Source organism: Varanus komodoensis, unplaced genomic scaffold, assembly GCF_004798865.1.
Source record: "Varanus komodoensis strain SLA01 unplaced genomic scaffold, ASM479886v1 scaffold32, whole genome shotgun sequence".
In the NCBI taxonomy this organism is placed as follows: domain Eukaryota; kingdom Metazoa; phylum Chordata; class Lepidosauria; order Squamata; family Varanidae; genus Varanus; species Varanus komodoensis.
In genome coordinates this window covers 12,080,225-12,103,831 of record NW_025335798.1, presented here as the reverse complement: position 1 = coordinate 12,103,831, position 23,607 = coordinate 12,080,225, and the positions used below count along the sequence as shown (strand labels likewise).

At 43.6% G+C, this 23,607-nt stretch overlaps 1 protein-coding gene across 1 annotated transcript in view; it reads right to left on the bottom strand.

The window, feature by feature from the left end:
- KALRN (kalirin RhoGEF kinase) overlaps nucleotides 1-23,607 on the bottom strand; it is a 599,751-nt gene that overhangs the window by 22,853 nt on the left and 553,291 nt on the right. Inside the window, exons 43-50 of the mRNA XM_044438481.1 lie at nucleotides 23,071-23,121; nucleotides 21,425-21,502; nucleotides 19,550-19,735; nucleotides 17,993-18,164; nucleotides 16,271-16,512; nucleotides 13,263-13,510; nucleotides 8,896-9,019; nucleotides 3,319-3,378 (exon numbers count right to left, since the gene is read on the bottom strand). Coding sequence (XP_044294416.1) covers nucleotides 3,319-3,378; nucleotides 8,896-9,019; nucleotides 13,263-13,510; nucleotides 16,271-16,512; nucleotides 17,993-18,164; nucleotides 19,550-19,735; nucleotides 21,425-21,502; nucleotides 23,071-23,121 — 1,161 coding nt within the window. The remainder of the gene's footprint in view (nucleotides 1-3,318; nucleotides 3,379-8,895; nucleotides 9,020-13,262; nucleotides 13,511-16,270; nucleotides 16,513-17,992; nucleotides 18,165-19,549; nucleotides 19,736-21,424; nucleotides 21,503-23,070; nucleotides 23,122-23,607) is intronic.

The following is a 23,607-nucleotide window of genomic DNA, read 5'->3' as shown; positions in this document are numbered from 1 at the left end:
GGCAGGGAAAGGTGTTCTGCTTTGACCCAGGGAAGCCAAATCATACAGGGGTGGTATCTCCCACCTGGCTGAAACAACTCTGTAGTAATTCTACTGTCTCCTTTGGTAGCACATGTAGACCAGCATGAGCTTAATTACACCTTTGGTTATTGATCTGTTAAAGTAGGCCGAACACCGCCACTTTTATTTGGAAGGAAAATCAGGGTCCTGTGCCAGTTTCCTGCCCAAATCACTCCCAAGTGTTATTTGTCATGCAGATTGCAGCTTACCCCGAAGTGCTCCTTCGGGGCCAATAGCAGCTGATGGAGTACTTCAAGGTTAAGAAACCAGCACAGAGCTCGAATCCGGATTGGGAGATGTCCTTACAAGCTGCTTCAGTACCTAGAATTCCAGTCGGAGCAAGTTCTAGCACGCACCTACCCGTCCTGGCCATGCATCAGGGTTAGGCACTAGCAGGGAGAAGCTCGGCAGCACTTGGGCAGGACCTTGGTGGCAACTAGAAGACTCCCTTAGAACTGACGGCACCTTCCCTCCAACTCATTCCTTCCTGCTCTCTTCCTCACAGGAGCCTTCTCTGATGTAAATTTGGCAACACATACTGTGTAGCGCGTTGGCCATCGATGAACCAGAACTGGAACGATGGTGAAGCAAGCTGCACTAAGAGGGACATGTGCAGACATTCCTCCTGCCAACAGATGTTAGTACTCCAGCTTCAGCGGGCTATGGCTGGGATGGAGGCAGGATCAAGGCCCCCCTGCCTTTAATGGACCAGATCCATTAGCATGGTAGAGAGAGCCCTGGCTTCAGCACTGCTGGAACGTTAGCAATCAACTGTAAGCCACCCCGAGGCTTAAGCGAAGGGGGCAGCATATAAGCTGTCCGTCCGTCCGTCTGTCCAACTAACTGTGTGGTGGGAGCAAAGTTACTCTTTCTACACTTAGTGCAATGACAGGATTGCCTGCATTCATCCAGATCCCTCATGGGGACTTTCCATAATATCTAGGCAGTAAAATGGCAAGTTGGTTCTTTGTAGCAATTCGCCAAGCAAGGCAAATTTCCACAGAATTCTGATTTTGGGCAGAGGAGGAAGAGAATTCACCTCAGCACTGTGCAGGGTGGTGTGCATGCCAGTTCACCACGAGAACCTGTTGCGGCCTGGAAAACAGTTTCTGTATGCATTCCCCGCCCTGCCTGGCCCCCTGCTTAATGCAAATCTTTCATGTCCAGCAAAGGGCATCTATTCAGGTTTAGCAAGGGAAGTGCTGTGAGCAAGCTATTTCGCCTGGCCTCCACACAAAGATGTAGGGACTGGAGCATCCTTCCTTGGAGCCAACCAGGAGGTGCCTGATAGCCAGCCAGCAGTCCTGTGCCCCTTTCCCGAGGTGGTGGTGTGAGGGGAAGAGTGGAGAAAGGCTGTGGCCTTGTGCTAATCCTCAAAGCAGGAAGGCTGCAGAGGGATGGGATCTGGGCAGATCCCAAGAGGTGGTCCTGGCTCAGAAGGTGGTCCTGAGTGCAAGGCGGAAAGTTACTGAGCAAGGTAGGGGCATCTTGTGGACATTTAAACATTTAAACAGTGCTAGGACCCTTTGAGGAGCCAACAATGCACTTCTGGGACAAGACAGGGAGCAGAAAGCAAACATCTGCTACAATAAAGCCACCCTTGTCGAGAGGTGAACTGTGAGTGGCCATCACCAGGATACAGCAGCCTGCTTTTTTGCAAGGTGATGTAGCAAATATGTGGGGAAGCACTTTGTGGAACAGCAGAGTTGGGTGGCCAGAGGGCCATCGGTGCCAAGCTCCTGCTCAATGTAGGACTCCCAAGTTCAAGCATCCCTCTCAGATGGCTGTCCAGTTGCATCCTGAACGCCCCGCGTGTGGCAGAGCCCACGACCTCCCTGGGCAAAATAGCAGAGGACGCACTGCTGCTGGGCCAGGAGAATGCAGCGCTTGCTGCAAGTCTTGGCCTAACGCCTTGTGCTTGAGTCATTAATGCATTTCATCTTCTTCCAGGCTCTTTCCCTTGGTCCATCGTTCTCACATTCATGTAAACAAAGAACGGGGCCAACAATAGCAACACTGGATATTCCAATAAAACGATTTGAAAATAAACTGCAGCCAGAAGGCACAGTGAGTACTGTGATCAGAGCACAGTTGCTTAGCCAAAATCAAATACAGTAAGGAAATGGGGAGGTAGGAATTTACCTCCTTGTTGTGTATCAGATTTGCCTTTGCAAGAGGTTATTTCTCTGCAAGAAGTTTATTTTGCTAAAACGTGTTGTGCTTTTATTACGCACTAAATGTACCCTAGAAATGCACATCAGTTGTTCCAAATAAGGAGACTTATGGACAGCTGCTAATATTACTCAAAATGTAATTTCTCACAGATAATTACTAGGCATGTATTTATATAATAGAAACCTATGATGGTTTCCAAGCTTTCCGACCAGCAGGATCCATAGTTGAACAAATACGGGAATAGCTACTAGGAACACCGTGGACGGTGGAGTGAACCAGGGATGGCGCCCGTCCAAGGCACATTCCTGCAAAGAGCTGATCAGGACCGGCTCCAGCCATTGCCCAGAGAGCAACAGTTCCCCAGCGTGTATAATTGCCTACAGGAGACCGCAGCGAGTCTCAAGGGTCCCAACTTGATGATTCTACCACCGCGAAATGTGCATGGGCCTGCCCATGGTTCAGTGGAAAGTTTCATAAGGAGACTTTGATAATTCTCCCTTTTAACTTGATTGGGTTTTGGAATAATAGATGGGTGCTTGTTACTCTTTTTTTTGTCGGCAGTTGTATTTCCCCAGCACAGTCCTGGGTGCTAGTGAATATTGTCTGTGAAAGATCCTGACCTACTATTGGTCTCCTTCGTATGAATAAATTATTTAGGACACTCTGGCTCCCGAAAGCAACTACTTCCAGTTGGGGGCTACATATAAAATAGCACGAGGCATCATGCATAGTTGCTTGTTAGCACAGAATAGAGGTTTCTGTGTTTAGATTATTTTCATAAAAAGTGCAACTTCCTGTAAATTCCGCACTAGCCAAAGACAATTTGGCACCTCAAGCGTAAAGCACCAATGACAGCAAAAAGGCAGGGTTACGTCAAATTAAGCCAGTGTTCATCTGAGCGCCCAGGATCTGCTGGCAAAGCCTAATCTACTGTTAGGCTGTCATCTCCATTTGCCTAACAGTAGAGATCGCTCCGAGTACAGACAGAGTTTTACAGAAACTATTTAAAAACAGGCACACAATCAGCTGGGGAAAGTAGCATTGGGTTGCAGTATGGAGAGGGGAGAAAGGGTCAGCGTCTACCTCCATGCTAGTGTTGGGGTCAAGGTCATCGCATTCTGACTCCTCTGAACTGTTTGTCTCCTTTTTGGCAGCATGGAGAAAAGAGAACAGAGTTACAATCAGATTAAAGGCACAAAACAGCAAAGCGGTTGAGTGCAAGGCAGAAATGCACGCTGGCAACTAAAATGCTTCTAACAGAAAGCCACCAGGAGGCAAGCGAAAGACTTTTGGCAGAAACAAAAAGGGTTGCAGTCTCAAAATTAAGACTAAAATCAAATGCATTGATGGAAGCAGCAGGATGGAGTGCTACCTCTGCTTTACCAGCTCCCCAGTTTGGCAAGGCCCTTTGAGCCCACACAGCAATATCATGCCCAAAGAGAATCTGCCCACTCCGCTGCAGTCGGCAGCTCCAGCCCGCTCCCACTCCCTCCCTCCCTCCCTCCCTCCCTCCAGAAGGAGAATTTCAGCAGAGTCGAGAGTCCAGCGCTGCACTCAGTCTCCTTGGGGTGCAGTATTTTAGAATTTCAGCTCTTCCACACTCCAGCATACAGACTCATGCACGACCCAGTTCAAAATGCCAAACAGCTTGAATATAAATGAAATTTGAGGTGTGCAAATGCAGAATGCTGAGTGAGCACCCACCTTAACAATCCCAAGGGCATTTCTTGGGTTCTGGCATTGGCACTCCTTGGCCCCAATTCAGAGAAGCATGGAAGCAGAGCAGAAGGTAGCACACTCGCCATGGCATTCCAGGACACCCTTCCACCACTCACTGGGCCAGTCCTGCCAAGACGGACCGCCTTGGGGGACTGTGGGGCGGATGCACACCCCACGCAGGTGCAGTTCAGCACGACCCCCCCCCCCCCGGGAGGTGGAGGATTGCCAGTGTGCACACATGCGCGGCGACTCTGTAGGTGACCTCCAGGCGCTGGGTAGGGGGTTACATGACCTGTGTATTTGCTTGGTTACGTTATCTGTATCCTGCCTTTTCCTCCAGGGAGTGCGAGGTGACACGCACGGTCCCTTTGCATCACGCTGCAGGGCTGCTCTGCGAGCGGAAGCGTGTGGATCGCTGGGGCTTGCGCTACAGGGCTTGCTTGAGTGTGGGCGTGGGAAGCAGAGGAGCGATGCACTGCAGCTCTTGATTGAAAAATAATGGCTTGGTTAGGACAGGGTGGGAGGCATGTTTGCATTGACACTGGTGATCAGACAGCGAGAGCCAAGAAAACGTCTCTAAAAAGAGGAACAACAGAATCTTGGTGCACCTTAGACTCTATAATAATGCCATTCGATTTCACGGATTACAGTCTACTTCATCAGATGCGCCAAGTGGACATGGGACATAAGTGGAACACAGAGGAAAATGGAATGAGGAAAGCGTGCTTTCTATACCATTAATAGGGCTTTCCAAATATGTGTTATCTTTGCTATAAAAGACTGACATAGCCTCCTCCTGGACATTGTAAGCAAGTAGAAAACTGGTTAAGCAGTTGAGTTGGGGCATTGTAGGATTCTTTCCTATTGAAACATGCATAAGACTGTGCCCCAAAGAATTTTATCTTGAGATGATAGGATAAAGAAAACTAATTATACTGTATAGTATAATTATTATTATTATTAATAATAATAATAAATAATAATATAGGAATGGGAATAAAAATATGTATAGTGTGTTTAGTCACAGCTGCTTTAAGCAGCTACAGATTATGATCACTAGGTGCTCCCAGAAAAATAAATGCTACACTTAAGCAGAATTCTCTTAATAGTTACATTTAAAATTGCAAAGCAATTTTAGTGCTTGTTTTCCCAGAATTAAGTTTTTAAAAATCCATTAGAAGCCAACCAACTAGTAAGTGACCCAGTCTCTGGGAACAGGTATATTAATATTTTTCATTATAATATTTCTGTACCAGGCAAGTATCAAAAGTAATCTGTGATCTTAAAAGCCATATAGCTGTATCAAAATCTTTTATCATAGCCAGCAATAACATTGATGGTACAAAATATGTATTTTTAAAATAAAGAGGTTAAGGGTGCAATCCTATCTATACTTAGAGGTGAAAAATGTTCTAAAATTCGCAGCATTTCTCAGCCAAGAATTAGACTTTTTCCTTTATAAACATGCATGGAACTGCTTCCTAAAAGGAATAAAACCTTGTAGCTACATTTTTTTTCCCCTTTAGATAGGAGTACCTCTTTAATTTTGTGCTCTTGGACACTGCAAATGAGAATACAAAGAAAAAGATGAACAGAGTGAACTACATAATATCTTTTGAGATGTACAATTTTTAAATTAGTATTTCAAAGAAATATAAATGAAGAACTAAGCACACTTTTCCAGAATGCATCCTCTGCAAAAGAATGAGCATGGTATTACAATACGGAGTTGAATACATAGTTCTACTTTTATATTTTGTATTATGGGCAGTGCATTCCAACGTACGTAGCTGTCCCTAAGCCTCCAAACTGGCAGACTGCAGGCATCCTACAGACGGCACAGGAAGTGCTTCTCCCACCCCACAGAGCACTTCAGCCGCCAATTTTTACTGCTCACGAGGAGGCCGAGGATGCCACAGGGCACCTTAAATCCAGCAGAGGCTCCCTCTGCCCTCCCCTGCCCTAGGAAGGCTAGTAGCCTGTGATAGCCGCCTCCCTCATGGATCTGTCCACACTCCTTTTAAAGCCATCCAAGTTGGTGGCCATCGCCACTTCCCATGGCAGCAAGTTCCATAGTTTAACTATACGTTTGAAAAAGTACTTCCTGTTCTCTGTCCTAAACCTCCCACCAGTCAGTCTCATGGGATGACTCTGGGTTCGAGTGTTATGGGAGAGGGTGAAAAATGTCTTCCGCTACCCCTTCACCTCACCATAAATCCTAAACAGGGATATCATGTATTACATCAGGAATGTGGTTTAAGATCACGACTCCTATGCAGTACAGAAATATTATAGTGAAGAATGTTAATGATGTATTATATTTCACAGTTAAAAATAGGTCCTCCTTTACATCGTTTTACATTTTGTAAGTACAGAGTTCCACAGTGAAGCAAGGCATCTTTGCTGGGCCCTTACACTTGCCGCTTCTCTAGTTGTTACGCTGCCCAGGTGGTGAGGAAAACACCACTCTGCCTTCACTAGTTGCACAGGTGCAGCTGTCCAGGCAGTGAAGGAAGCTGCCTCCTACCCAACTATGGAAGGTATAGGAGTTTTATTTTCCTTTACAGCAAGTAGGGTGAGTGAGCAGAGGTAAGAAAAGACATACGGAAACCGGCATTGCCATATAAAGCTCACACACATGGATGGACAAAGAACAAACGGTGAACCGCTTCCGCTGCAAGAACGTGCGCACAGCGCTTGCACAGGCAACGTGCCGGTTGATTCCGCTCACCCTGCCTGCCCCACGGCCCTCAACAAAGGCTCTTCTGTATAGACCTCGATATAGGCAAGCAGCAGCATTCCCTGTCAGTGCACGGCCGCTACGGAGTATCTGTTTACCTAGCCTGGCAGACAGGTAACAGGCAATTGAACTGCAATCTCACGGTGTGCTACTTCTAAAAAGCTACTGTGGCTCATTCCAGTGGTTCCTTGCCTGGCCCCCCTTTGTCTTCTCCTCTGCACCATGAAACGGCCCTGACATCAGGGCCAGTAGTTGACTACTATGGTAGTCAGGCACTAATTCAAGGATTAGCAAAGCATGTACTAGGAATACTCACAGGGTCCGTCAACCGAGGTCATCGTTAAGGTTAGTGTAGCTAGTCATCCCATGTAATACTGTGCACCCGGAATAGCTAAAAGACCAGGCTGCCTTGTCACATGTCAGGGTGGTTGGGGGCAGCCCTCTTGGTCCCATGCTATAACGGTAGTTAAGGTGAATGAGGTGGATGTTCATTCTTTTAACATTTTCAGCCTGCATGAGATAGTTTGTTGGTGACCTTGAGTAAGAAATAATCCTTGCAGAGAAGCTTCCAGCCTGTGTACCAAGCCAGGATTGAAAAGTTCCATGAACCTACCTACAGTAAGTTCTGAAATGATTTGTTGTACATACTGAATGTTTGGTCACTTTGTTGTTAACACATTTGCTTTTAAGATTTGGGTAGAAAAGAAGGAAAAGCTATGGTTTTGTGGGATTTTTCCCAACAGATCTCATTATAGTGTTAAAAAATGTACACCCTGCCCAAAGGTGTCAAATTAATATACTCATTTATTGGACACATACAAAGCTCCTATTTGATCATGTCTAATAATTTTGATGTTTCTATATTTTAAAAGCTGAACATGAGGTTCTATGTCTAATTGTATGGGGGTTATTAAAATCATGTTGTATGGGAAATTTTATCTCATCAGGAGACTTATGACTCTTCTCCCTTGGCCAGGAATAATACCTACTAGGAAAAAGCCACCAAATTGGGTTGAGCCCAAATGCTCAGCCATAGACTCACTGGATGCTCCTGGGCAAGCTAGTCTGTTACAACATTCCAGCTCTAAGAACAGGATCAATGCTCTACTTCTTATGGTGGTTTTGAGGTTTACCAGATGAAAAGCTTAAAGTTCTGGTTTCAATCAGAGAGTTTAATTGAAACAGATGGCACTCAAGGGAGTGACATCTCCATCAATCTCCCCACCCACTTTCCCCCCAACCAAATGGCCCATTCAATGGGGTACACCATGAAAAAGGAACGGAGGGGTTGGATTCAACTCATCTCTTTTTTTGAAGGGGCCTGGTAACTGGAAGCTATTTGACATGTTCCTATATAGGAAACACAATTCTAGGAGAGGGTCCCAGGAAGTACCAGAGTAGTGAAAACTGCACTGTAAGTGTGGACTCCTAAAACAAGAGATGGGTAGGCAGGAATAAGATGCAAATTTTCTTCCTCACCCCCAACTCCTTCAAAAATGAAGAAAGCATAGGTTGTGATATTCTGTGTTTTAGTTCAGTTACATCACATGAAACCCTCTCTCTGACATGGCTTCTTTGGGCCTTGTGGTTCTGTGAGGGACATGAGAATTAAGTCAGTATTTTTAAAACGCAAAACATCATTAAACTTGTAGTATAGCTATAGATGGAGAAGGACAAAGTAGCCCCAGTAATTATTTGACCAACAATTCTGATTTTATGAACAGGCTGCTTGTGCTACGTTGCCTCAGAATATATTCTCAAGGCACACTGCTATTCATGGAAACTTTTGTCAGAGATCACCTGTGGTCCATCAATAGTTGGAAAGTGGCTAAGGTTTTTTCTTGTTTAGAAGGTGTGCTTGTTGCATTCAAAGGAAAGTTTTGTCCACCTCTGGGTAGATTTTAACAGCACATACATTTGGGATGTAGTGTTAAACGTCACACACACTCACACATGCACACTGTTTACTTACAGTCTGGATGCCCAGTGGTGAGGAGGGAAAAACTGTGTTGTATCTTGCATGCAAAGTTCAGCCAAAATGGCTACGACTACCAAAAAGTAAAACAAATTAAAAATAAAGCCAAAGGGGGAAAAATAAAAGTAAAAGCCAGATGTCACCCCCTGTCCTTAGAAAGGATGTTGCAGGGGGAGTGAGGATGAGAAGCAGGAGGCAGCCCATGGCTTCTGATGGCCTTACTCACTTTAACAGAGACTTTGTTGCCCAGAATATCCTTGGATTTACGTAGGCCATTGGCTTCAGTTTTGCCACTGCTTTCCTTTTCCGCCCGCTTTCTCATGCGCAGGGTATGCCATGAACATGACTTCCTGTTGTACCAAAAGAGGCACTAATCAAATGGCATATCTTAGTAGGAAGAGGAAGGGATGTGGAGAGGCAATCAGCACATATGTTCTTGGTAACTGCAGCTTTCTTAAGGAGGTGGAAGCAACCTGCAATAGCCCTGCTTAGGTACAAACATTCAAGCCTGAAATTCAAACCATTCTAGAATTGATGTTCTGTCCTTCTTGCCTTTCAAAAAGCATTTTAAAAGGTTGAAGCAGATGGCATACATTATGAAAAAAATTGCAACACACAGGGGTAAAAAATAATTCAAGTATTCTAGTTAAAGCACTGAAAATAGGACAATCCATATTGATGGAGCAATATGAATATGTATTTTGGAGTTCAGTGTAAGCTCTTCAAACATCAAAAATTAAACAACTGTTTTATTAGATCAAGAAAATCAGCCATTTCCTGGAAAGGAAAATTTTTGTTATACTTAAACCACGAAGTTCTGATGATTTAAACCAGTCGATCCAACTGTAATTTGTTGCTAAATCTAAAATTCTGCTCTGTGAAAGAGACTGTAACATACAATTTTCCCATTGTGCTCTCAAAAAAAAAAAAAAAAAAAACCCTTTATCACAAAACTTTTGCAATGGTAAAGAAATAGGAAAGCCATATGAAAATGAACAACAGAACATCTGATTAGTCAAAGAAAATAATTAGTAGTGTATATGCATAAACTAGGATTCTCTTTATGCATGCCAGTCTACAACAGGAAATGGATCTTTTCCCAGACCACTAATATATGCAGCTGAATGAACAGAGACACTCCAAAAATAGCAGCCAATGGTTAGCCCCTCCAACTGTGGTATGTTCCAGCTGGCTGGTCCATCTGGAGGGTACCACACTGGGAAAGGTTGGGCTACAACTATTGATCGGCTCTCTCCTGCACTTGGACTGATGGTTTTGTACACTGCAAGTCTAGTGCTGGTCTCATTCCCATTGCTGCAAGTCTGATCCCAGTGATGCAGTCCTGACATACAAGGAAAGTTCTGCTTCATACATTACAATTGCCAGAGGAAAACACTGGCATGACACGAGAGCAGTTTTGTCCAACTTGGGACTCCCCAAATATTTTGAAATACAACTTGCAGATTCTTGGTCATTGCCCATACTGGCTGAGACTGACAGTAGTTGAAGTCCAAAATATCTGGAGACTGGGGAAGCTGCACTACTGTGCCCTGCAATGTATAGGTGAAGCAAACATCAATATACATTAGAATACCTTGAAATGGAAACGTTATGCATCTAAGGCCCCTGATTGGGGCAATGGTCCCAGAAGTGTATGTACATATGTCTGACATCTGTGATTCTCCCTTTTTTCCTATCAGGAAAAATAATGAGCTGCCCAAAGTGTACTGGGCTGTATACATGCTTGAGATAATCTGCCGTGCCAGTCGTGCAAGATAATTACCTGTTTAGGGCATAACTCACCCCTAAGAACATCTTGTTCTAATACTGAAATGTCTTGTACTCATTATACGTTTTATCAGATCAGCAGGATGCAGTGTAGTATTTTACAAAAAGATAATGCACTATTGGAAGATTAAACTTGTTTATATTAAAGCTGTGGTCAGCCTACAGGCCCTGAAGGAGCCAGAGTGCTGCAAGGGAACGCCCATCAGTGAGGTCTTTTTGGATAGAGCAACAGGTCCTGACAGTACTAGACCTTGTGCTTTAGCTCTGTTCATGTTCAGGATGCACATTCACTCAACAACAGAAGGCAGAATGTAATCAGGTCCTTTGGCCTCTCACCTGGGCATTCAGCGGAATTGTCCAGGGAGCTTCAAGACAATGGCTGCATTTCTCCTCCCTCCATATGTTCCACAAACGTGCATATGGAAAGTATGAACAGAGCTTGCTAATCTCATGGAAACATATTTCCTCTAAGATTATACTCGTGCATAATACGCACAGAAGGGAGAAGCAGAAAAAAAGAGAAAGAAGTGAGCTTTATTAATGAAAACATGGGTGAAATAAGATGTAGATTTCCTGCTAACTCGACTGTCCCTACCTTTGAACACAATGTGTGCAAATAATGACATTCCTTGGATCAATACTCTAGAGTAGTGTGAACACATGAGAGATTAAATGGGACAGCTGTAGATGCATGCAAACGCACACATTAATTTCAGTGTTGTTTTCAAAGATGACTATATATTTTTTAAATCTTCATGGATTAGCCAGCCATTTGTTCAGGGACTGGCAGCCACATTTAGTCATCCTATTAGACTGACAAGAATTTCTCTTGCTCTCAATTGCTGCTGCTGCTACTTCTTTTTTTTGAGCATACTTATACGTGGGTTTCTCGCACTGTAGCTGAATGTATGAGTTCCCTCTAATTGCACACCCATGAAAAGTCATACTTGGTTCTCATTTTTGCCATCCAATAAGTTGTGCTTTATTTCCATGGGTGGAATTTTTGCAGCACCAACGGTATTCCTGCAGCAAAGTAGCTTTGTGTATGAAAAGGCATTGCCAGAAACCTCACGGTAGCAATCCACACAGCAACCCTTTTACATACAGGACAGAAGCACTGCGGTGCAAAGGAAGGAACTATACAAGCTATTGGAATAGCTGCTTCTACAACACACCTCTTTTTGTGAGTACGCCTAATGGGCAGTTCCTAATAAGGTGCAAGTACGCCCGAGAAAGACCCAATCACACAGAATGGGCAACGCAAGCAGGCACGTTCCATTAAGATGGCTTCTGTGACCCCCAAAGATTGCCACCTGAAAGCAGGCCCAAATGTTCTGGAAGCCTTGATGCAATCTTGCAGCCGTCATGAAATGGGAGATGTCTAATTAGCCTGGCAATATAGTTTTGTGATGATCAGGGCAGACTTTATTCTACTCTGTTAATGACTAAGACCAATAGCAGCCATGGTTAAGAAGTGTGGGAGTGAGCTTACATGCTTCCTCCCTTCCTTTGGTTGGCCTTAGACACTCACACCAATGATTCTCCAGGATTAACATTAAGCCGGTTCCTTCTTAACCAGGATTTGCAAGCTTCCTTCAAGCCTGGTTATCAAAAAGCTCAGCATTAAAGATGGTCCTCATCAGTACAGATGCAGGCAATATTTGTGCCATAACTCTGGCTTAGAGTTTCATAGCACTATGTCTGTCCAGGGCCTTACTGATTTATTGCAATGCACATTCAGTTGAATTGTACCTTCCGTACTTAGAACTCAACAAAACATCATCTCCCTGATGCAAATACATTCTAATTTGTGTGAGAACCAACACTGATAGATTTTTCACAGCTGAAGATTAAAAAAAACCCAACAGGTTTTACAGAAAAGGATTGCACCTTCAGTATTTAATATAAAAAACCATTTTCTTGCATTATTTAGTCATTTCAAATTTCAAAAAAGGGGAAATAGTATTCACACATTTGTTAAATAAGCAACAAAACATTGTAAGGAAAAGAAAAGGAACTGAAGAGGGTCAGAAACTGGTCCTTTTAACCTTGTCAAAACATGCTCATGGTGAAAATTTATTTTACATATTTAAAATAGTACATTTAAAATTATTAGTTACATTACAAGTACAATGATGAACATTGCGACTATCCATAATATTGCACAACCTGACTTCAAATATGGGTTTCTTTAAATAGTGCAAAATATTTTTACAGGAATGTAGCCCAAAGGGATTTCTTAAACCATTTTTCTTTCTTTCTGTCCTTTCTTTCTTTTTTTTTTTTTTTACAAAATATTATGTGAACAGAAAAAAAAATCAAAATAAAAATGTTACAAGCTATACAAGAAATTGCCACAGACAACATAAAATCTCTCTTCCTTGAGAAGCAAGACTCAATTCAATACAAGGCCTGACAGGTGGGTGGTGTTTTGTTTGCTTTATATAATTATAACCTATATATATATATATGTATATATAAATATATATAAAAAGCAATTTAAACACAAGATAAATAGAAGTCCAGTCCAATCAGGTCCATTATTAGGAAAGGATGGAAAAACATAAAACATGCCTTATGAACTGCCTATGGATTTAAATTCTTTACAAACTATAGGAAAAAAGGAACACAAAAATTCAACAAAAACCCAGCTATCCCAACATGGTTACCCCATGCTGTGTTATCAAGCAAAGTTTGTTCCAATGGCACTGTAGATTTTTTAAAGCAGGAAGATCCTACCATCTGGATTTTATTTTTCCTCAAAAATCCACATACTGCTCCCAGGGATTCCAACACAGCACTTACTTTATGCTTCCGTCGCTATTATCTGTAGTTGATTTAGTGAGGGGAGCCAAGATATTCCCTGGGATCCATCCTTCTGCTGCTGGTGAATGGTCATTGGCAGGCTGGTACACAAGGAACATGTTCTGCTGGTTAATGGCTAGTACTTGAACCACCTCACCCTGGTTGACACAGATCTCATTCTCCTTCAGTGCATAGTAATCTTTGATGACCACCATAGATGAGGTCCCATTGCACCCACCCAAGTCATTCTGAGAAGGAGACACAGAAAGCAACAGTGACAAGGTAGCTCTGCATCGTGCCCTGATTTTGTCATCATCTTCTGCACAGCACACCTCCCCTTCATGTGCCAAGAAGTGACACGGCATCTCATCCTCCAGCATTCTCAAGGCAAGTTAGCGGAGTGCAATATCCCCTCAATTCAGATAGGAAGTGACAGGCCAGCAATTCTGAATGGCACTGGGGACTGCTTTCTCAGCAGTTCTAAACTGGTTTGTAACTTGTGTGCGCACAGGCCCTTTCCTGGATGCAAGTCTTTTCCTGCAGTCTTCCTGGGGGAATGCACGACGAGACAAGACAGCATGTACTAAACCACTGAACTACGTTCCCTGTCTTTCCGTGTTTATCAGGGTGGGCAACTCGTGGCCCTCCAACTATCGTTGCCACAACTCCCATCAGCTCTAGCTAGCTGAGCCATTTAACTGTCATGACTCATATGCAACAGCAGACCAGTTGCCCTTTAATAGGTGATGCTCTGCCCCTAACACTGCACTTATTTGTGAGGCAAATTTTCCCTTAGAAGGAGAATGAAGAATTAAACTCCGCGAGCTCTGCTGCCCATGCCTTCAAGGGCAAACAGATTCTAGAGATAACAGTGGGAATGCAAGGATGAGAGAACCGCATACTTCAGGGCAGAGCAAATTTAGACACGCTTATTCGTTACAGCGGCGAGGAAGGATTGTTTTTAAAAGTGGCTTGCCTGTGGATGGAGACAGCTGCCACAAGTTTGGCAATGGAATAACCTAAGCTAATTTCAGAGGATGTCTCTGAAAAAACTTTCTTTTCTTAATTCAAGGAATTTGGGTGGGGAAGTGGGGTAGGAGAGAAAAACATCAGTCAAAACTAATTCACTGGGCTGTGTTCATTTCATGTATTCTATAGAACTGTATTCTATAGTTCATATAGTAGAAGGCACCATGGCTTGTATAATCTAGAATAATAAGAGGTATTTTACTAAGAGGGATAAGAAATGAAAGCAGTCCTTGTGAAGGCAGACCAATAATGTATCTAGGTAGCCATGCTATTTCCTGCAATGGCCAGTCATCCAGATGCTGCTGGAAGGTCTGCTAACAGGGGATGCGCTTGAGAGCCCTCCCTCAGAGCCCTTCCCCAACAAACTGGTTCAAGAAAGATAGTGTTGCACTCTCATGACTAGTCCCTATGCAATAAACCCATTCTCCATTCATCTGTCTAGGCCCTTTTAAAGCCAAGTCATCCAGCAGCCACTACCACGTCTTAGGGTGGTAAATTCCACAAACCTAAGGCTCAAACCCTGACCTCCTCTTTCCTTTCCAACCATTGTCAAGGAACTGGGGGCAAGGGGGAGGGTCATGCTTCTTGAAAGCCTGTAGGCAAAGCGGTCTTCCTTCACTTATTGCAGGAAAGCTGCTCTGGGGAGTTTTTGGAGAAGGAGCAGTGCAACAATAATACAAAAAAGTAATAAATACTGCCAGCAAATTTTGCTGCGTGACCCCAAGTTCTAGAATTATGGAAAGAAGAAAAAGCCACTTTCATCACCCTATGCAGAATTATGTATGTTCCCACCACACAAACATAATCTCCAGGTTTCTTCCCAAGTTAAAAAGGCCCCAAAGCATTAGAAATATCTCACAGGAAAGATGAGAAAGCCCTTCCTCTCTTTTTGATGCTGCTCTATACTGTTTCTGGTTCTCTAACATTATTTTGGGGGATGTGGAGACCAGAAGTATGCACAATATTACAAATATAGCCATACCATTCATTTGTACAGGGGTACAATGAAATATGATGACAACACAGCAACACTACTTGGTTTGTGAAATACAAATGAGCAAAAGGTTAGCAAGTCCATGGAATGACGACCAGTGTAGAAGCATTTCTTCGTCCTCTTGAGACACCAAAAGGAGAAAGAGTTGCTTTGCATTCTATCATACGTTCTGATAAAAAGATGGCTCATTTGCATATTAATACCTGGAATCATTCTGTACCAGAGCATAATCAGGAGACACAAGGGAAAGACTACGGAGTGCTCTGGATGAACAAGACCCTTTTACTGTTCTTTCTCACAAGGAATGTTGCAGCCCGGACAAATCAGATTAATGTGTGAAGTCCAACCCTGCAAAAACTGATGCTAGTTACAATCCTGATCTGCGATTGCTTGAAATAAATTCTGAACTATTATGTTCTGCACCCTTGCCTATAATCTTTCAAACTGATTCATGTTTTCATCCTCATGCGCTTTAGTTGCTCAGAGGCAAAGCACATGTTGCATGCTAATGCATGAATCAAAGTCCCATGCGTTTTTCTGCGTAAGCGGGTGAGGAAAGCAGTGGGCTATGATTTTGAAGAGGAAAGACGCTTTGGGGCAATCCATTATGCACCCCTTGCTCTCGTCTTTCCTGTACTCAGCATCACAGCCTCCCTCCTGCTGGTAAGTTTTTAAAGGCTATGTATGAAGCATGTGAGTTATGCCTGATTTCTGTAGACAGACAAATGGGAGATGCTTTTTATTCCTTTTAAGTGTATCATGCAGATCCTATGGAACTTCCTAAGTCTCCACCATAAGCTTTGCTGAAAGAGATATAAAGAACATTGGCTTTGGATCAGCACTTGTCACTCATGTACTAGTTCAATGGCTCAAGCACCCTACCCACTGGTAGCTAACAGTTAGCTATAGGAATGTATTATGAAATAACCGAAATTGGGAGAGTGCAAGGAAAGACAGTCTCTGTGAGACACAGAATAGTACGTACCTTGCTCTGCTCATATTTGTCCCCTGGCTGGTGCTGCTCGTGCCCTGTGCTGCCATTGGAGGTAGATAACTTCAGAGGCGGAAGAGACGGGTTACGCATGGTAGCCTTCAAAGGTTTATCAGACCCCACTGGACCTGAGGAATAGGGCCTGGTGATGGGCTGGGGTACCCTGCTGGTCTGGGGCCTTATTACAGCTGAGGTACTGCTTTCTTTGCGCTGGTATTCTATAGGAGACTGTAGTGCTGGAGCAAAAGACTAAGAGTTAGTATGGCCCTCCCCATTTCAGACACTGCTTCTTCCTCACGCGAAGGATGAGGATTTAAATTCTTTACAAACTATAGGAAAAAAGGACCACAAAAACCTTGTTCCTGGCAAAGCAGCATTACGCAAGGGGATGCCTTTAAACACAACAGAAACCCATCTAGTTGTCAGCTACGTAACTGGGAAGACCAAAGCATTTCTCTTCGTGGGTCAGGGCGCACTCTCACGAGCGCTCACTGAGCAAAGACAGTGAAGCATCCAGTGTTGCAGTGCCAGATTTTTCCGTGCTCCTGGTGATGCACGCCCTCCCTCCCAAGCCCTTACCAATGACAGTGACCACTGCACTTTGCTTACAGCAGTGACACCCTTCTAATTGTGCAGTGCGTAGTCTTGCACTTGATTTAGAATTGTGGCTGATCCTAAAGTCTCATGGCTTTCCTTTGCATTAAAACTGATAAGGCGCATTAAATGGTGCAGGGAACAGGCCAAGACAAATTCTAGCCTTAAGAACAAAGCAGGGAAAAGAACAGAGATACCTCCACAATCAATTTCTCCACAGGCCTGTCACTCACTGCATATATTCATACGGCTACATTATGTGGAGGATGGGGCGTTAAACTACCTCATCATTTCTACAGCTCTTGTTGTTCACTGTGTTAGCCAGATCAATGGGAAAACTGCACAGAACGGGTCCAGGTTAGTACTCCATGTCAAAATGCACAAAGAAATGCATGCATGATGCATTAACCCACATAATATTCAGAAATTCTACTACCTAAACCTCCAAGTATGGAAAAATATGTCACAGACATTTTGTTATTGAATGATGTGATTAGGGGTATGGAGGAAATGCAGAAGACAGTTGCTACGGACGGTGAAACATGCTGTCATGTTGCACATGCATTCACAGCTGATGTTAAAAAATGCAATCCCAGGATTGCATTGGCTGTGATGCAGCCATCAAGTGATCATTTACAACCCTGAGCATTCAGTAAAGGGTCGTCTGTAGAGCCCTTTCAGTTGGTGAAAGGAGAACCCAGCACTTCTTCGCAGGCTCCCCTGGACTTCTGATCGCATTCAGAAGTATGACAGACTTTCTTCACGACTTTGTAATTACCTCTTGACAACTAGTTGTCTGTATGCTCCCACACTGCCTCAGTCCAGCCTAACTCAGAAGTTGAGGAGATAAAATATACCCCAGCATCAGCAAAGGGCACATTCTGCTAGATTTTAAAAAAGTATTTTAAAAAGTATAGATTTAATTTCACATCCTGGGAATCCCCTTCAGCACACTTGGCTTTTCCTCCCATCATGCTCTATGCAGAAGAAAGAACAAGAAGTCGGTGTGCATGACCGATATAAAACAAGCCTACAGATTAATAGCAGACTGAAGGAAAAAAGGAGTTTCATCCAGAACCCATCACAAAGCTCCTGGGCTTCACAGCCAAGTAGAATACGTACCATTTAAGAAGTCCCTCTGTGTGTCCAACACTTGGCTGATATCCTGCACCCAGGCTTGCTGGATTTCAGGATTGGCTGCCTGCAGGATGAGCCGTTCTGACGTTTCCCGACTCATCAGCGCAAACTTGCAGGGATCATTATCCACATTCTCTTCTAGTATTAGGTATGTCATCTGCAAACAAGCAGAGAAAGCTCAATGCCACTTCAGGAGGATAAGAAAAGGGTCCTACGCAGGCCAAATGTATAGCAGCCAAGCCAAAAGACACCCTCAATGCCACAGTTCAAAAGAAGAGCAGCAACAACTTGGTCTTTCCAGATAAGGGATTATCCAGAAGAACAAGCTGGCTTTCAATTTTGCTCTTCATCTGTTGTGGCAAGTACCTTGAACAGCTGTTGGATTATCTTGAAGTTAGAAGGCAATGTCATTGGAGAGAGAACTGCTAATTCACAGGAAAAAACAAATTGCTCTACAGAAAGGTCCTCCAAAATTGAAATTGCTTTATTGGCAGTCTTGCCAATCTATAGGAGTATCAGCAGAATACTGCATTCTTAAAGGGTAAGACCATAATCCTATTTGCCCAGGCATGTAATAGGGATTTTATCTCTTGGCTAGGCATTTTCTCAAACTTCTATACTAAGTGCCATTTTATACTGCTTTTATTATCTTATTCCACCTTTACAGCTGCACCAGGAGACAGGTGGAGTACCAGTTGTGTCCCCTTAGTATTCCTTTTGCTCCCTGTTGTTTGTCCTCAAAGTAGCTTGTCCTACACAAGACAAGTCACAGGGTTAATATTCTCGCATAATATTTGCATAATTCCACGTTTAGTGGGTTTTGTGTGTTCAACCAAATAGCCACCTGCAGATATTTTTTCTTGCCTCCTGCTACCATGCGAGAGACACATGAAGCCACATGCAGAAAATACAAGCAGACTCAGCGGTGTACCCAACTGTGCCATTCTGCGGGTGGAAGCCATTCCATCCGTGGACCCAGGAGGAAAGCAATCTCCCTCCCCCACCTCAACTCCCGGAGTACTTTCGAATCCTGTTCTGGAGCACTGGGGAACCCCCTGGAGTACATTTTGGGGCTGCAGTGAAAAGATGGAGGGAATCCTGTTGTGCTAGCAGACACCTCTTGATTTAACCAATCCCTCCTTTTTTTTTTTCTCAAGTTGATTGTAGCTGAAGTTATTCAGATTAGCTAATGACAGGATGGGGACAAAGAGAGTGTGAAACGATGGCCACGTTTCACAGCTTCTGCACCGCAGCAAGAGGACTGCAGCTCAGTGGCAGGTCACATGCTTGGCATGAGGACAATCCCTGGTTCAATCCCCGGCACTTTCAGGCAGGTTTCAGACATCCTGCTTGAAACTCCAGAAAGCTGCTGCCACTCAGCACTGACAGCACTGGGGGAGCTGGCCCAGCGGTCTCACTCAGCATCAAGCAGTTGCTTGTGTTTCTACAATCCTTTCTCCTTGACTAGCTGCTATGCTACAAATCAAGGGCAGAATCCGCTGAAGTGCCTCAAGGAAGCACACCTTGTTGAGGCAGTCTTACTTTTATGCTCCGTTTAAACAGGTATCCAGGTGTTAGAGAGCCTTTCCTAAGAAGCTCGCTAAAGATGACTATTTGCTCAAAGAGGAAAACTCTGCGTTCCTTCGGTCGAGACAGCCCTCCAGAATCCTGCTCTGTTACGTAAAATGTATCCTGCTGCAACAACTTCCCTTGGGCTGCCAGCTTGCCCTAAAACAGATAAAACATTAAGATAAACACAAATTGAATGCTAAGAGAAAAGGCGTTTATTCAATTCTCTAGAGCAGCTTGCTTTTTCAGGGACTTAAATATAGATGAAGCACACATAAAAATCCAATAAAGTTCATAACCATAAAGTCAGTAATAGCAGCACACACAAAAACCCATTTTAAAACAGCAAAGATCAAACCTTATCAGGCAGCAATTATTAAGCAATCGAAAATGTCCACAAAGATACAACTAAGATACAAATCAGGCTGCAAGAATATATGCCAGTTTTAAAAGCCTGTGGAAATCGCAAGGTGTCTGCTTGGTGCCAAGATGATGTTAGGCAGGTGCTAGCTGGACCTCTGTGCGGAGGCCACGACACAGGCAGGGACTACTCCGAGGGGGGTCATTCATGAGTAGCCACCTGCTGATTCTCAGCATGCAGCTGTACTTGGACCTCTGATTATGCGGCCCGGGCATGAGTGGGACTTTATGAAAAGATGTCCTCCTTCAGATACTGTGTCTCCAAGCTGCGAATGCTAGCATATGGTCCAGCAGAAAAAAATCCTCTTATGATTTGTGTTTTGCAATTCACTGAAACATGGTATCTAGCCCCTAAAGATAATGCCTGCCAGCTGGTTCACAGAGTCGCCCCTGGGTGCATGTGTCCAGGACCACAGCCTGCTTCCTGACTTTTGGATGTAAGACGGCATGGAGGCAAGTCCACTCATAGTCCCCACTTGGCCATGAAGCTCACAAGATGACGTTGAGCACGTCATTGTCGCTCAGCTTAACCTACCTCACAAGGTTGTGAGGATGAACTAGAGAGGAAATAAGATAGGAGGACCTCCTTGGGATCCTTATGCGGGGAAGAAAGGCAGGATATAAATCTGTTAAATACATAGATAAACAATTTGGCTGATTCCTGCAATTTGGCTGATTCCTGGCCAGGGCGACTTCTTTTATATTGTTATTTATTTTATATTGTTAATTTTATATTGTTATTTTTGTATTTTATTGTATTTTATTTTGTGTTGTGAGCCGCCCCGAGGCTTCGGCAAGGGGCGGCATAGAAATGTTTTAATAAATAAATAAAACATGGAGAGGTACACAGTAATATGGCATATGATTGCTCCAATGCAATGCACGTGTCCCCCACTAGCTTATGCTGTAAAAGTGGTGAGGGGCTTCTCTCTGGTGATCCACCAGATGTAGAATTTCCACAACTGTGAACCAGATGCCTGCGCCTGGAGGTTTACTCAAAACAGCTGCTAGCATCAATGTTCTCCCGTGGGATTGATTTGTGTAACAGTAAGTTCTTTGTAAGCTATGGCACATTTAAGACAATGTAGATTATATAGATTCTACACTTTTGAAACTTTAAGTTTGCACTGGACAGAGTAACACAGCAAGGTGTACAATGCAGGCAGCAAGAGGCAGTGTGCAGAAGAAACTCTGCCACAGGAATGATTAAAGGCTCTCTGTGAGGCAACCAGTGTATGCATGTGTGCACTTGTATGACCAAGCACTTCCTGCCTTGGTGAGCTGCAACTCGGAAAATAGTAATGGAAGCTAAAGCTATGCCACTGACCACATTATCAGGGAAGAAAGCTTGCTGCCATGAGGGCTTTTAATGTACTGCCAGCAAGTGCACTCTCCAGATCACACCCAAAAGCCAGTATAGATGTCTACCTCAAAGCCCTGAAGACGGCCCAGATTCATCATGTCATTGCAGCGTTTCGGAACAAGGCACATCAATTCCACAGCTTTCTGTAAGAGAGAGTGATCACACAGTCAGAATTTGAAAGGGTGAAAGGCCATCTAGCTCTCCCCTTTGAAGCAGGGCCATCCACATAACAATCTTTCCACCACAGTCAGAAAGTATGTTCGTTGCAGAGAGATGCTCATGGCGCAAAGAGCCCCAGACACCTCGAGCCAAGGTTGGCAATACTGTTCCAAAGCAAGCAGCCGTTCTAAATGCTGAAGAAGTTTCTTCCACACACTGTGCACAGCCAATAGTCAAACTATGGGATCACTTCCATAACATGTAGTGATAGCCACAAATTGGATGGCACTAAAAAAGGGGTTTGGAAAAATTCATGGACGTTATCAGTGAGTACTAGTCCTGATGGCTAAATGCTACCTCCAGTTTCAGAGGCAATACACCTGTGTACATCACCTGCTGGGGAACATGAACAGGGTGTGCTGTTGCACATATGGCTTATTTGTGGAATCCAGTGGGCAACTGGTTAGCCACTGTGTAACTGGCACAGTGTGTTAGTCCACTGTGCTGGACTAGACAGATCCTTGGTCTGATCCATCACAGCTCTTCTTATATTCTTAGCTTTTCAAATAAAGCTTTCCAGGCATATCCAACATGAGCAAAATCCACCACGTATTTGACAAGGTCCTAAATAGAACCATTATCTTAGAAGCACTGACTAGTATAATTCTGCAAGTTTCAGGCTGGTATTTAAGCTCTGTCTTCTCAGCCTGTAACTTGTATTGTTGATTACTATGCTACACCAGACTGTACCTTCTTGTGTCTCTTAATGACAGTTCTTGATGATGCAGGGAAAAGGGCAAGGAAGAGCTAACCTTTAGAACCTAAAGTAGCGATGTGGAAATTCAGGCCTGGAGACAAATTCCAGGCTATGTGGGGTCTCAGCTGAGACCCTGTGGGTTCCCCAGATAGCTATGCCTCTTTCACCACATCACCAGATCGTTTCTGCTCCCCTCACCCACTGCCTGCTATCTCTTGAGTCTTGGCATTTGTGTAGTTTCTTCCCCATTCTCAAATGTTGAAATGCCTCTCGAAAGTCTTTGTTACTTGCAAGAGAAGCATCAAGCTGAAATATGCCAGCGTTCTTGGCATTTTGGCTGCATTCACTTTGCCTTTGGCCCAGATGCCCTTCATTCTCCACCCCTGGAATGCAGCCCCAAAGAGTCTCTCAGAAACTGAATTTGGCTTTGGGCTGAAGCCACTTCAACCCTTTACTTGCTGATGTAAAGATTCTCCAGTTATGCAGCAATACTATCTTTGCCGCTCTTAAGGCTAGGCTTTAATTCACTAATTGAGCTCTACTTTACACTGAATGCAGTATTTAAAAAGGATTTCAAGACTAAAAAGAAAAAAGAAAACATTTTTTTATTTGTTGTTTTTCCCCCCACTGAGTTTAAATTACTTTTCTCAAAAATAATTATTTTCTTATTTGCACCCTGCCTTTTGGTTAAAAGAGGGACATCCAAAGATTGCTTAAGCATAGTTTAATATGTTATCACCAAGCAATAAAGAGAATGTAAAATACAAAATAAAAAGGGAGCTGATGAAACCATACCTCTGTCTCTGAACACTCAAGTCCAGCCTTTTCACTGAATTTCAGAAAGTCCTGCAGGAAAGAAAATCATCTTCTTAAAATGATTCACATGACTGCATTTCTCAAGATGACAGTGCTGCATCTGTCTGCTTACCAAAATGATATTATATAGGGAAACATGAAAATTCATTAATTTACATATATAAATATTGAACTGAAATACAAGTCTAGACTATGGCACTCAGTGTGTAATACACTGTAGAGAGGAAAAAAAGATACATGGCTTTTTATTGAGCATTACCATTTTTATTTAGAAGACACAGCAAGTCAAGCATCCCAGAGAAAATGGAAGATTCTGAGGCTTTAGAAAGCAATGCTTATATTGTTGCTGTTCTGTGCCATCAAGTCGTCTTTGACCTACGGTGACCCTATGACTGAAAGCCCTCCAAAACGTCCTGGCCATGACAGCTCCTTTCAGCTCTTCCAAATTCAAGGCTGTGGCTTCCCTTATGGATTCAATTAATCTCATAAAAACATACACACACACACACTCCCCCC